At 39.8% G+C, this 14326-nt stretch overlaps 1 protein-coding gene across 1 annotated transcript in view; it reads right to left on the bottom strand.

The window, feature by feature from the left end:
* LOC103365015 (protein spire homolog 1-like) overlaps nt 1–14326 on the bottom strand; it is a 47483-nt gene that overhangs the window by 13765 nt on the left and 19392 nt on the right. Inside the window, exons 3-8 of the mRNA XM_008292345.1 lie at nt 13125–13349; nt 11439–11564; nt 2827–2901; nt 2280–2444; nt 1715–1801; nt 228–357 (exon numbers count right to left, since the gene is read on the bottom strand). Coding sequence (XP_008290567.1) covers nt 228–357; nt 1715–1801; nt 2280–2444; nt 2827–2901; nt 11439–11564; nt 13125–13349 — 808 coding nt within the window. The remainder of the gene's footprint in view (nt 1–227; nt 358–1714; nt 1802–2279; nt 2445–2826; nt 2902–11438; nt 11565–13124; nt 13350–14326) is intronic.

The following is a 14326-nucleotide window of genomic DNA, read 5'->3' as shown; positions in this document are numbered from 1 at the left end:
ATAGCAAAGAGCAGAGGCACAAATAATAGTGTAGTAAAGTGTAAAAAAAAGAACTGAAACATGGTTCAAAATAGTGAAGCTACTACAAATTTCTGCTCCATACTTCAGCTTAAACGTTACATTTCAGAGTGAAGTATGGTTGCATGTGCAGGAGAGTGTGGGTGTTTGTGTACAACAACGGTCCGAAAATAATAAGAGGACGGATGACAGAGGGGGAGTTTTCTTACCCAGCCTGCCCCGGCGGACCATATCAGGCGACACCGGGCGAAGTTTCCTCTCTGCTTTGATCTCCTCCAGGATCCGCTCGTGCAGAGTGGGAGGAGGCTGCTGCTGTGGCTTCAGCTTACGAGCTGACACCTAGCACAGGTTGATGTATGTCAGAGAGTAAAAGAGGCAGAGAGCAGAAAAAGTGACACAAACAGAGTTATAGCCAGCAGGCACGCTTCTCTTCATCATTACTTGTCTCCTGTGACTAATTGTTCTCGTGATTACTGAGAGGTGAACCCTGCTGAAACAGCTCCCTGCTAATCCTGCTGCAAGATTTATATCAAGAGAGAACTGATGAACGCAGCAATTCACTAAATTCAGCCTGCAGTAGAAGTTGAATCAGACAGCTGCAGCATTCATATTTTGCAGAGGCTGGTTTTACATATAATTTTTATGCTTTTCTTTCTAGTGGGGTAAGGATAACTTTTTTTTTTTGCATGTTCGGAATAGTCTTGTACACATTGTAAGGCTGATATTTAGTTTTTATCAGTCAATAGTAACATTTTTGGCATTCGCATCAAATGAACGTCCAAATTAATCCCAGAGCTAAGAGTCACTGTATATGATACACCTGCAACTACTGCCTTGCTTTAAGGGGGCCATAAGAATACAAAGGCTGGATCGAAACAGTTATTGGTACTGCCATCTGAAGACTTTTCTCTGACAAAAAGTTTTTCTGCTCTTAAACTGAGAGATTTGTTTCTAAACACATATAAACATCAGAAGATAACTGCTGGAAACCCATGAAGACTGTGAATTAGCACTGAATTGTGGAGTTTTTGACTGTAAATTGTTAAGAACAATTGTTGTGCCCGTGTCACTCACATCACGACACCTATTGCAGTCCAGTTTGCTCACTAGCTATGTATTTGCTCAGCATCTTCTCTGGACGCCAGCATTTTCTTAACAGCTTCGTCTCCGTATCTAAATCTCTTTGAATGATGCGACAAAGAGGAGGATTGATTTTGTGATGAGCCTGACTGAGAGTTCAGGAGCACCACCAACACCTGTCTCTGCAGTGTCTATTTTACACCTCGTAGTTTGACAAACTTTAATTGGAAATAACAGTGATTCGTGGATATTCTGCTGTTATTGGTGAATGGGGCTGAACTGACTATCTCCCTCCCTGACCATCGTCAGCAGTACATGCTCATCAAGGAGTGAATTTGCCCTGCAGTGTCAAATTGGGACTTCACATCTAACCTGTTTGGTTCAGTTGAAATTAATTTAGCTTGTGTGGTTCATGTAAGGTGGTGTCAAAGCTGTCAATTAGGGACTTCAGTGGGAACATCCCAAGTATCCAAGAAAAGAGAACAGTGCTTTTTTTCCCACAATTTGAAACAATTCTAACTCAATTTAAATCAGCCTGGGTGGTTATTAACACTGCTTTCTTATATTTCTTACTGCTTTACACAAACTTGAAGTGAGTGTATTTAGCTGTACTCACAGGATTGAGAGGTGGTCTGGATCTGATAAACTCCAGGATGACTTCATGAGCACTTTTCTTTAACCTTGGTGGGATGTCTCCATTGACCTGAAACACAGTAAAAAAAATAAAATAAAATAAAAAAATGCTCACATGAACAGCAAAAAATAGCTTGATTCCTTAATAACTTCATAATCTTGATGTTAATCCCAAAACCTGTCTGTTAAACACAGTTCAAATTAAACACAGTGCTTATCGTAAGTTTTATAAAAGACTAAAATTGTCTGTTGAGGACAACAAAATCCATGAACAAACATATTAGCTACTGCTGTGACTGATGCTTATTTTCATGATGAACTAGTCGCCAGTGCTCACTATAAAGTCTCCAAGCTGACATTTTTAAATGTCATGTTTTATTCAACCAACTGTCTAAAATCTTGGGGTATTCAACTAGCAATGATATTAAACAGTAAAAAGCAGCAAATAGTTGGATTGAATGACTTTAATGACAATGCCTGGATTAGCAAAATAACTGCAGATACATTTTCAGTTGAACTCTGGTAATTATACAGTAATCTGCACTGACCATGACTTTGCGCAGTTTGTATCGCTTGGACCTGATGTCGTCCATGAGCATCTCATAAGGAGTGAGCTGGTACTCGATGGGCAGAGGGTTGTACTGGCGCTCCTGCACCTTCTTTAGCTTGACTCCTTCGCGCAGATCCCTCATCACCTGAACCCAGAATCGAGCCTGACAGAGTAAGCAAAGGGCAGAGTTTCAAATGGGAGCACAATGTGAAAGCAGAAAATGCCACGACATCTTAAATAGGAATCATCATGTAGTTTTGCACAATATCATCTGTAAGGTAACGTCTCCATGCACACAGAACAGGGAGGGTTACATCAAGGGGAGTGGCTCTGTCTGTCTCTCCATGGTTTATCACTGCCTATTTAGAGTAGTACAAGCATTAATACAGATTTCTTTGTGGGAGCATGGATTCCTGGTGAATCTCTGTTAGTACATTTAAAACAGCTCTGATTCATCCCTGTAGTTTAGACTAGTCGCTTAGACTTTGATAAGGAGAAATGATCAGCTGAGACTGTAGGTCAAAGGTCAGAAGTCGGCTACAAACCCAGTCAGCGTTCTGGAGCTCGTTCAGATCTCGGCCAGGCTCCTCTGACGTCTCCGCCTCCATCTTACGGAGGTTCTGGTGGAAAGAGAGAAAGATGTAGAATTATATAGAAAATATGAAAAACTATGTGTTGTATCAAGGAGAAATGTGGCTCAACAGAAGAGATCAAAACACCAGTGTATGGTAATCAGTAAGGTCACAGGTTTGTCTCCAGTTAAGCCTGACAAATGTTTCTTTGACTCTCGAGACACCAAAGCCAATATATTTCAACTTAACAAAACTAAAGAAAGCTGTTCGTGTGCATTGCCAGTCACAATCATCACAAAAAACAACAAAAAAACAAAACTGCATCATCATATGAATCATGGCAGCTAAAAATGAATGTTTAGAATCTGTACAGCAAAGTTGTATAATTATAACTCTGATATTGCTGGCTGATGTATCATATTGGACTACAAGGTAGTCAGTGCTTGTAGACATGTATAAAAGACAACTGGGCAACATTAATTATTTGGATTTGTATTCAACACTGTTTGGATTTAATGGCATGACATTTGACATCATCTAACAAATCTAGCACCATCATTGCGGGGGGCTGGAGCCTATCCCAGCTGACTTAGGGTGAAGGCAGACACCCTGAACAGGTCGCCAGTCTATCACAGGGCTACAACCAAGCACACTCACATTCACACACCTACAGACAATTTAGAATCACCAATTAACCTCAGCATGTTTTTGGAGTGTGGGAGGAAGCCGGAGAACCCAGAGAGAAACCATCCTGCATGGGGAGAACATGCAAACTCCACGCAGAAAGATCCCAGATGTCCTCACGACCTTCGAGCTGCGAGGCGACGGTGCTAACCACTGAGCCGCCTTGCAGCCCTTGATGATGACAAGTGATGAACCAAAAAAAACCCCAAAAAACTCCCAAACAGCAAAACACTGCCTACCCTTAGCTTTCAAAGGGCCTTTTATCTTTACAATTACTCTCGTCTGTACTTAGTATGTCAACAAATGTTTGCATGCTAATATGATAAACGACAATAATCGAAACAGTTACACACTTAACATTAGCATGTTCACATGACAAAAACTTGCATTTTATGCAGTACTTCACCACAACTTTGTCAGTGTGGCTTCCAAATTTCAAATGGGCTCTGTAGCCTCACTAAGCAGCTAGCATGACTGTAAACTTTCAAAGTTACTTTTATTGAGGCCATTTTAATATGTTGCAGGGGAAGAGCGCAGATGTAAATAATAAAACTGATAATGGCTGAATTCCTGCTTACATTGTGGTGTCCTGGTATTGTGCATGCTGGCTAATTATCGCACTGTCACGACTTCCTGGTACACTTTAACATTTTTAGTAAAACCACTGTAGTACCTTTCCCAAAAATGTCAGTAAACATATTCACTGCAAATTTTAAAAAATAAATACAAATAGCCATTAGCCTACTGTATGTTAGTCAATGCTAGCATGCTAAAACGCAACAGAAAGAGTAAACATTACCGGTAGCATGCTAGTATTAGCATTGTGAGCATTTTAGCATAACATCACAAGCTAACCAACTACAATTTTTACATTTGGGTAAAAATGATTAGGTTAACCATGATAACTAATTAAATTTTGTCTTTTATTGTTTTGCTTTGCTACTATATTAAGTACTATGCTACAACCTCACAGAGGTGCTAGCATGTTCTTGATTAATTAGCATAACAAGGAAAACCTTGTCCAACCTTTGTACCTGAGACAGAAGTAAAGCAAAACAAGACATAAACCTCTGGCAGGCAGCTGTAAGTGCAGCTCTTCCATCCTGACACCTGTGTGAACCTGCACAACATGAAGCCATTATAGTGTTGTAATACACTGTCAGCCTGACTGACAGCCAATCTGTGGGAAACAAGGAGCAAACCTGCATTCCTCTGCTGCTTTCCAGACGACAGCGTCATTGTATGTTTGCTTATATTTGTGTGTGAAGCGATAAGGCAGCAAAATGTGACGAAGTGCATTTGGAAACAGTAGGCAGACAGAAAATATGTTCCCTCTGGTTAATATTTGTGGTTGCTCTCGTCACGTCACGGCAGAGGAAAGTTTGATAAGACAATCACGGGAGTCTGCCCAGCTGACTGCAGAGTTAGAACCTCAACCCACCGGGGAAATCACAGTTCACTATCATCCGGCCAGGGAACAGCTGTCTCCACCAACTGCTTACATAATATCACTCACAACATACTGCATTTTGCTGCATCACAGGTCAGCGTATCTACAGTGTATACAGTACTACAGTGTCACAAGGTCATGCTGCAGAGATTAATGGTTTATAACAGCCCATCAAATTAAAACCCTGCTAATCCAGCCAGTGAAGAGCATAAACACAGTATAGTTCAATCACTTCTAAACACTATTATCTCATTTGGATGAGCGACATGGCTCTAGATTGCATCAAAGTCACATATTTCCATTTCAAAAGGTTGATTGAGCATTGTTTATTTACTTATACACCCAGCAATTGTTGTGAATCAGTCGAAAATAAGTAAATAAACAAACTACAATGATTATTTTCATATTACATTTTAAAAGTAAAATATTTGACCTTCCCACAAATGTAAATCCCTGTAAATGTTGGACATTCCAAAAACGACCCAACTTCAACGACTACATTAGTGCTAAATCTAGGCTATGACGGACCGACCAGATTTAGCCCAAAAAACGTCTAAATTACATCAGGTGTTTGGTGGGTTATCTGTTCATTCTGCATTTTCATCAGATCATGACCCTCGTGGACAAAACCAACATTTAGGCTGCTAGACGGCCAAACAAATAACGAAGGCATTTATCAAGTGCCTTTGCAAATCTCAGTAATTCTGCTCTCTGTCTGTTCATTTCATTCATTTTCTCTCCCAGCAGCTGACAAGAAGTACTTATCCATGAGCAAATAGGAGCCAGAGTTGTTTCTGTGAATCAAAACTAATCTCGCTGCTTTTCTGTGAATCTGCAGCAGCAGGAGGCGTCTTTGCGGTGAGACAAAGGAACTCTTTGGCAGCAGTGGCTGGTTGCAGTGGGTGGATAAAGACGCAGCCCTTCTGGGACAGCACAGCTCGAGGCCAGGATGAGGGAAGGAGGGGCTCACACACACATACTGTATGGACACATACACACTCACACACACAGGGACACACAAGTAGAACCTCAGAAAGAACAAGGACAAAGAGACGTGCACAGATCCCCACCCACACACCCTGATCACACGTGTGTGTAAATGCATCCATGTGGACATGAATATGCAATCACAGAAACAATCACACACACTTCAGACAATTCATCTTATTTCTAATGTCATCTCCTCCTTGTGTCTTTTACATTTTTCTCTTATTTTATAAAAAAATGAATACAAATGTAGAAATGTTTTTAAAAATATAAAAACGCATAGGTAAAAGAAAATGGATAAAATGACTGACAGTCTAGAGCCAACAGCTAACAATAGAGCCAACAACATTGGTTAAATGCTGCATTCACGTCATAAAGAGATGGATGGAAAGCTTCCCATGCTTTTGTCTTGTGACTGTTCATGTCTTGATTCCAATTGCCGCTATTCTTGTGCTGTACTGTGTTCCAGCTGTCCTATTACATTGTTCTTGGTCATTGAAAAATTACCTGGAGCTGTTTTGCAGCTCGAAAGAAAGCTTGCACAGTGAGAATCCAGGGAATTCTTTGATTTGCCGGGTTTTATGTATATTTTTACAGGTCCTACCTTTAGTTTTAAATCAGTCAGTTCTATCTCCACAAAAAAATAATACTGTAGGGTCATTGCAATAATATATAAAGTAGTCAGGTCTATCTCCATAATTAACATTACTGTAGGGTCCTGGTCTTCAAATTCATTAAAGTCAGGTAAAGTTGTATTTCATATATTTTGGAAAGGTTTTAAAGATTTTGAACAACAATATTCAAATTAAAGCTGCAAATGGCATTGGACAGGTCCTCGCTTCTTGTGACAGTGCGACTGAGACAGTGTATATGTATGTAATGTGGCCCGTACTGCAATGAGCATTTACAGGCTATTTACCATTCTCTATGAAACAGGAAGTGTCATGTTTCATAGAGAATGCGTATGGTCGTGGCTACGCCCCAAGTGGCGTTGTGAGTGTACGCCCATCACTTCCTGTTTAATGGCAAGCCAAGGCGACATGCGTGGCATGGCGTGCTGGTAACATGCTCTGGCTGGGACTCAGAGCATATGTGTGCAGTTTCAGGAAGATCGGAGTGTGTACAGGTAAGTTACACAGCACGTCCCATTTTATGGTGTTTTATGATGTTTTGGCAAAATTCTACAGGCTGCCATTTTGACGGCGTCAGACTTTTGCATTTTAATAACTTTTAATCACCATGTCCTGTAGTTTGTGCTGGCCAAATTCCAGGTGTGTGCAACGTTCCCCCTAGGAGGAGATAGATTTTGAACATGGCAAAAAATGGACGATTTTCAGCCAAAATCCACAATTTTTTTCAAAATGGCCGACTTCCTGTTGAGCTTCAGGTATGTATTCTTGAGAGGTTTTTGTACGTCTCGGCATGTTAGGTGTGCACCAAATTTCGTGGCTCTACTTGAAAGTGTGTTCGGGGGCCCTTTTTTTAGTAATTTTCTAGGTGGCGCTGTGGAGTCATTTTTCTATTGACGTATGTATTTCCAACTAACTGTAAAAGTTTTTGCCAGGTCTGATATGTATGTGAAGTTTTGTGCGTGTGCGAGTACATTTAGAACCTCAAGAACGCGCTTCTTTCTCACGAAAAATACTAATTTTTTTTTAAAAAACGACCAGTTCCAATAGGGTCTTCGCACCCTTTTGGGTGCTCGGGCCCTAATCACTCAGGCAAATTCACATCATAAATAACACTTTAGGGTCTTAAGCTCAGTATTTAAACGTGTTATTTTATAAGGGGAGTCTTATTTAAAGCATGTTGGCTTTCAATGGCTGTTGCTTTACATGTGCTACATAAATAACAGTGACTTGATTTGACTTGAATTAGTATTCCTGATTTATATACTGCTATGCGATCTATTCCATTTCACTGTTTAATTATCTTGAACAACACCCTTTAGCTAACTTCACACATCTATGTCCATTTGCTTTTGTAGGGATTTCTGTGATTGTTACATCTGGTCAGAGCTTCATAATTCATAAAGTCATAATCAAATACTTGGATGTTGATGGGACTGCTATTTAAAGTGGTAAAGTAATTACTGTAATAAGATGTCAACATGGCAAATATCAACACGCCAACAAGCTCATAACAACAATATTTACAAGGCATTTAGCAGATTTAATGCATATGCATTATTACATAATGTACGGCCAGCATGTTTTAATTTAGCGTGCTAGCATGCTGAAATCTGCCAATTAGGACACAACACAAGGTGCAGCTGGGGCTGAAGGGAAGATCATTAGTTTTGCATACACAAGACTATATTTTATAGTTTATTCGATAGCAAAATTGTATACCACTCTTCAGCATAGACTGCAGCATTGTATAGTCTCCGTTCTTTAAAATATTGCACAAGAAATGTGTGCTACCTGCATATAAAGTGCTATATAATATGGTAAACAGTGATGGTGAGACACTTTAGTTTGCAATTACTTTAATCCCAAACTTTTAAAGCTTCTTTCTCAGCCTTCTCCACCCTGCAACAAGAGTCCTCTCTCCCCTACCAGCGAGTTATGTAAGCAACCAAATCCCATCTATTCATGCAGATGCATTACGCACACTAAAAGGGCAGTGGCAGTAGTGCATAGCAGGAAGGAACCCTGAGGTGGAGCACACATACACAACTCCTCACAGGGAAATGTTCCAACCCACAGCTGAGCTCCAAAATGCTCCTGAGGAGAAACAAAGTCCAAAATGAGTCCTGTTCTTGATCCTAATGAATGGCTAGAAGAATAAAAAAAAAAAGTGCAGCAACAAGACAGGGCATTGTGTTTAGAGGAACAGCCTGAATGTGAACTTAGGGGATATGAGTCCATAATGCACCTGTGATGAAAGAATCAAATTATCAACTTAAAGTCATTTCCCCCGCCAAGACACTTGTCAAGCCTTTTCATCAGGAAAGCACTGCATGATGACTCTGCAAACCTGCTGATCAGAGTTCACTGGGGAACATAATTGGTAATAACCTGCCACCTCCTTTATTGAATATTCACATTTGACTTGTAACAGCTACTATACCCATACTACACTAGAGGAGCCTGAACACTTCGCAGAATGGTCACAGATGCAGCAATCCCTAGAACAGGACCCTCAGGCATGATTATGTTAATCACGTCTGTCTGAATGATTGTCATGAGAACCTGAACTCAGCACTTTTAACAGAATGAGAGTCAGCATGTCTGCGAATATTGTCATCTATGTCTGACATGCACAACAAACATGTCACTTTCTCCACAGTGGCTCATTTCGACCTGTCAGCCAACAGGGCATGAGAGCCTAGGATGTCATCCTAACACTGCATGGCTTCCTCAAAATGTGAAGATATTACAACACTGATGACGAACACCGGGCCCGTTTGCACCAAAGCTGATGATGGCTGGTATTTTGGTTCCTATAATCACAATTTTCTTCAAGCTTCACCACTGACATGCTGAAAACGTGGACATGCCAGGTTGGAAAATCCTCTTAAACGGCATCCACATCATCATGTGAGCATGAAATATTGAGATTTTTACATGGCAAAACCCTTGGATTTACATTTCCTTTAAATATCACGTTGGTACAGTTAGACAGAAGCTTATGCTATATTATATTAGACCATATTGGCTAAACTATACTCAACATTTAATAGCATTTGCCTGATTTATTGTTTCATAGACAAAACTTTACTCACATAGATAAACCTAATATTAAATCAGATTGTAAGGGACCATGCAAAAATTACTATGGTGGAGAAAAGGGTCGAACGTTAAATTTCACTTTAAAAGAATGTGTCTATAAACTCACTTTTTAACCAAGAAAAAAACACAGCATCGTCCATGCAAGATGTCAGAAGATACCTGTAATATCAGTTTAAATTGCACAGTCAGGTACTCAAGTTTAAACCATAATATCTTGAAAGTCCAGTGTGTAGGATATAGGAGGATCAAACAGAAATGGAATCGAAAACTTAGAATTATGTTTTTCATTAATGTACAATCACCTTAAAATAAGAATCACTGTTTATATTACCTTAGATTTTTTTATACTATCTTTTTTAACGCAATTTTCATACAATCCCTATATGCACTATATAGACAGTAACATTTTATTTTATTTTTTTAACAAAATCACATTAAAATACATTTTGAACATGACTTAAACAGCTGTTGTATGTATTTGGCTGCTATTTACATACATTTAATAAGTATGTTATACTTATGGTAAGTTATTACTTACAAGTAAAAGACCAAAGAAATCCCTTTACTTGTTGCTTATTCCATTTAGGATTTATTTATATGATGTCTCCTAATCTTTCAAATTAAGAGGAATTTAAAGCTTTGGGTGTATTTTAAGGGTTGCAATCTTTGGATTTGTTGACAAGATTTTAGGTTTTTAGGTGTAAAAGTGAGTTTATAAAACATGCTATAATCAATTAACTATGCTTTAAGATGAAGAGAATAAACTGCCAGTGAAAGCTGTGTTTTATTGGATGTTATGTCATAGCATGAGTAATAAAGGATGTGCGCTCATGTGTACATTCCATTCATTTCTTTATCCATAGCCATTACCACGGATGCCTCTCTGTATCAGCTGACTGCCTCTGCTCTGTTACACAGGAAACAAAGACGAGCGCTGTCGTCATTCCTCTGTGTGTCCATTTCATGCATATTACATGCTGCAGTATAGCATAAGTGACGGCTCATTACTGAGGCAGTAAAGATGACTTATTGAGATATAGCTGTTATGATCAAACGGTTGTTTTCTTTGTCAATCACTTAAATAACACTGTACCGACTGTTTTGGCTTCAGTTAACAGAACTGGAATGTTGTTATGGCACTGGAAATCACATGTGTTTAACAAAATAGAAATAGCATGAACATTTACATAACTTATATTACACATGCAGTGTTTTGGATCGTAGCCCCTCATAATCATGTGTCCTATTATATAACAATGTTATATTGAAGATTTTTTTTTTTTTTTACAAGAGGTATCAGCTGTTCTACAATGCTAACATCGCCCCTGGCAACACTAACAGTGGTACCCACACAGAGGGAAAGTCATGCTGGTTTGCGGGTGCACAGGGCATGTAAGGTCACAGTGCCAAATCTCCTGAAGTGATGTCTCACTTTGTCTTTTATGGGCATCGTAAAGGTCAGCGATCATCCTATAAGCTTTAATTAGGAAGTTTAGGCTTTGTTTTTGAACAACACTAACAATACAAAAGAGAGTGTGCATTAACCAAAACCACAAAATAATTCCCTATTTCAGCTTTAAAATGCATAATAAAATACATGTCTGGTGGCTTAAACTGCAACAAATGTCTTTGAGGAAGGAGTTTCATGAGCTCACAGGCTATGCAACACATTCATAATGATGATGATGATGATGATGATGATGATGATGATGATGATGATAAGGACCCACCTCTTTGGCACTCTTGATCTTATCCAGGAAAGTGCGTAGCTCCCTGGTTTCTGTGTACAGAGCCCGGCACACTGCCTGGTAGTGACTGGGGGCATCTGACAGACTGGGTAGATGAGCTGTACACAGCTACAATGGAGAAAGTAAAGCATTTTCAGTACATAGTTCACACAAGTGCATTTGTTATAAAGATGACACAAAACCTGAAAAAAATAAAAATGTGAACAATTTAAAGTAATGCACTCACTTAATGAAGTGTCAGGAATTGTACAATGTTGTTAAAGGCGTGAAGAAGCTGATCATATTAGGTTTCAGTCATGTATTCTATGATGTAGCACTTAAACAATGAGTAATTAACAGCATAGCATTTGTTTAGACAACCTTTAATCAGTCTAGTAGAAGCTAGAATGACAAGACACGGCATGACACAGAATTCATTTGCATATTTTGATAGCTTTTTTTGGTAGCTCCGCAAAACAGCACAACAGTTTCAGGTGACATATCTGTCTATATCTAGGTCATAAAGCACAAGGCAGTCAAATGAAACCAACTGAAGCTTTGCAACAAGCAAAATACCTGAAAAACATCTGTAAACAACTGTTGCTGCTAAACACAGGTCACAATACATCTCTCACTGAGGTCAGCCACATTGCAGCTACACACACACACACACACACACACACACCCCAACAGCGACGACAGAGCATGTCCTTGTTTCTCTCAGAGGAACAGAAGGTACCTTTGGTCAATGCTCAGCATGCTCTTGGCATCCGTTTGCCCAGACTGCAAAAATGTTTCTAACCACAAATAAAACCAGACAACTGTCTCCCTGTGAATTTAATCCTGCTCACATCGCGCTCCAAGTGAACATGTTGGATTCAGTTAAATGATATTGAATTTGTTATTTTAATATAAAAATGCAAACAGTTATGTTTCCTGCATAAATGTGGCTCTGTGGCTAAAAGCAGCCAACGGTGATAGTAAGGGTCAGTGCTGTAGGACAAAAGGTAGATGGAGCAGCACACTAGGCCAGCCAGACCACTAAACTGCTCCAATACATCTCCTTGGAGAGCAGTGTGTGTGTGTTTGTGTATTTGTGTGTATTTGTGTGTCTGTGTGAGGCCATATGAGGACTGACACAGTGACTCTCTGCTCCGTTGGTCAACAGAGATGCATGATTCCCAGCATGGATGAGCCTGGCAGCCTGGCTGCACAGTGGCTGTAATCTCTGTGTTCAGACCCATGTTTTACATTTTCAATTCCCCCCCTACACACATCTTATCCTGAACAGTTATCCCTCAGATTTTTCTGTTCCTAGAATCCCTTCATATATTATGGCTCCTCAAAAACTGTCATTTACATATTTTTTAATTGAGAACATAATTAACAAAATGAACATCATGCTGTATTAAAAAAGTCTTAAAACTAGTAATTGAGACCATAAAGTTATCAGGAAAATGTTGACTGAGATAATGGATCATGGAAGAAGTGAGGTCATTTCCTCATGGACTTATATACAATCAGACTTCTTTGTGCACCAGAGGAGTCGTCCCCTGCTGGCCATTACAAAGAAGGCAGGTACTTGTCTGATTTTTATATACAGTCTTTGTTTTCACATTTCCACCAATTCCAAACCACCAATATCTGAACAAACACAAAAAACAGCAATCACTTGTCAAAGCCACTTACCTTGAGGATATCTCTGTAGCCGTGAGCGCTGGAGATGTTATCATCCTCTGCCTCATCTTCTTCCTCTGTGGCCTCGTAGCCTTCGTCGGGGCAGGCGTCCTTCTCGGCCATGTTGGTCATGAGGTCAATGAGCTGCTCCAGGGGAGGGCTGAGCTCTCGCTCTTCATTTTCCTTCAGCCCGTAGTCCAAAGCCTTGTAAATCATGATGCCGAGAGACTCGATTACCTGCAAGAGCACAGACGACAACCAAAACATGAAAAACCTACAGTGTACACATGTGGTACACACTGCAAGTGAAATCAGTCTAAAGAATCAGTATCTGATGATTAGAAATGTATTATAAAGAAATTATAAATGTGTCCTATTATTATTATTATTTGCAATACGATTATTAAGTGTAGCGGACACCACTTGACTTTCTCTGGAGTGCCAAGCAAGGGGACACACCAGGTAACAAGCACTGTTTTTGTATAAGTTCTGGATCTACTCCCATCATAAAACTGCCACCTTGGACACTATACAGAACGGGAAAACCCAGAAAGAACCACTATAAATGTCACAAAAGGAGCCTGTTGTGATCAACTTCGCTGTTCATACTCCACTGGAAAAATGGTGATGCATGAATTTTCTTACAGCATGGACCCTCATACCTCTTGCAGAGGCATGAAACAACAAGTGGAACATTAACACTTTGGAAATAACAACTTCAAAGTCACAGTGACTCTCATTGAAGTGTGAACAGTCCTGTTTTTTCTTTCTATGGATACTCTCCCCCACTCTTACCAACTGTGATTCCAGTACGCAGGGGGAAGAGGAAAAGCTGATGAGGAATGTCATAAAACTTGGGCTGCATACCAGTTCTACATTTAGACACTTTTACATTTATACGTATACAGGCTAAATAAATTTTTTCAGTCTCTGTTTGGTGTGTTTACAACCCCATTGATCTCAATAAGAAGTCTTTGTACAACCTGTCCAAGAATCACATCTGTAGGTGGTATGAGGACCAAGATAACATCCATCCATCCACTATCTATACACCACTTAATCCTCACTAGGGTCGCGGGGGGCTGGAGTCTATCCCAGCCGACTTAGGGCGAAGGCAGGGGACAGTCTATGGCAGGGCCACACTTAGAGACAGACAACCAAGCACACTCACATTCACACCTATGGACAATTTAGAATCACCAATTAACTTCAAC

The sequence above is a fragment of the Stegastes partitus genome, unplaced genomic scaffold, assembly GCF_000690725.1.
Source record: "Stegastes partitus isolate 25-593 unplaced genomic scaffold, Stegastes_partitus-1.0.2 Scaffold18, whole genome shotgun sequence".
Taxonomy (NCBI): Eukaryota; Metazoa; Chordata; class Actinopteri; family Pomacentridae; genus Stegastes; species Stegastes partitus.
The sequence above is the reverse complement of the archived record's forward strand: the minus strand, read 5'-3'. Positions and strand labels throughout refer to the sequence as shown.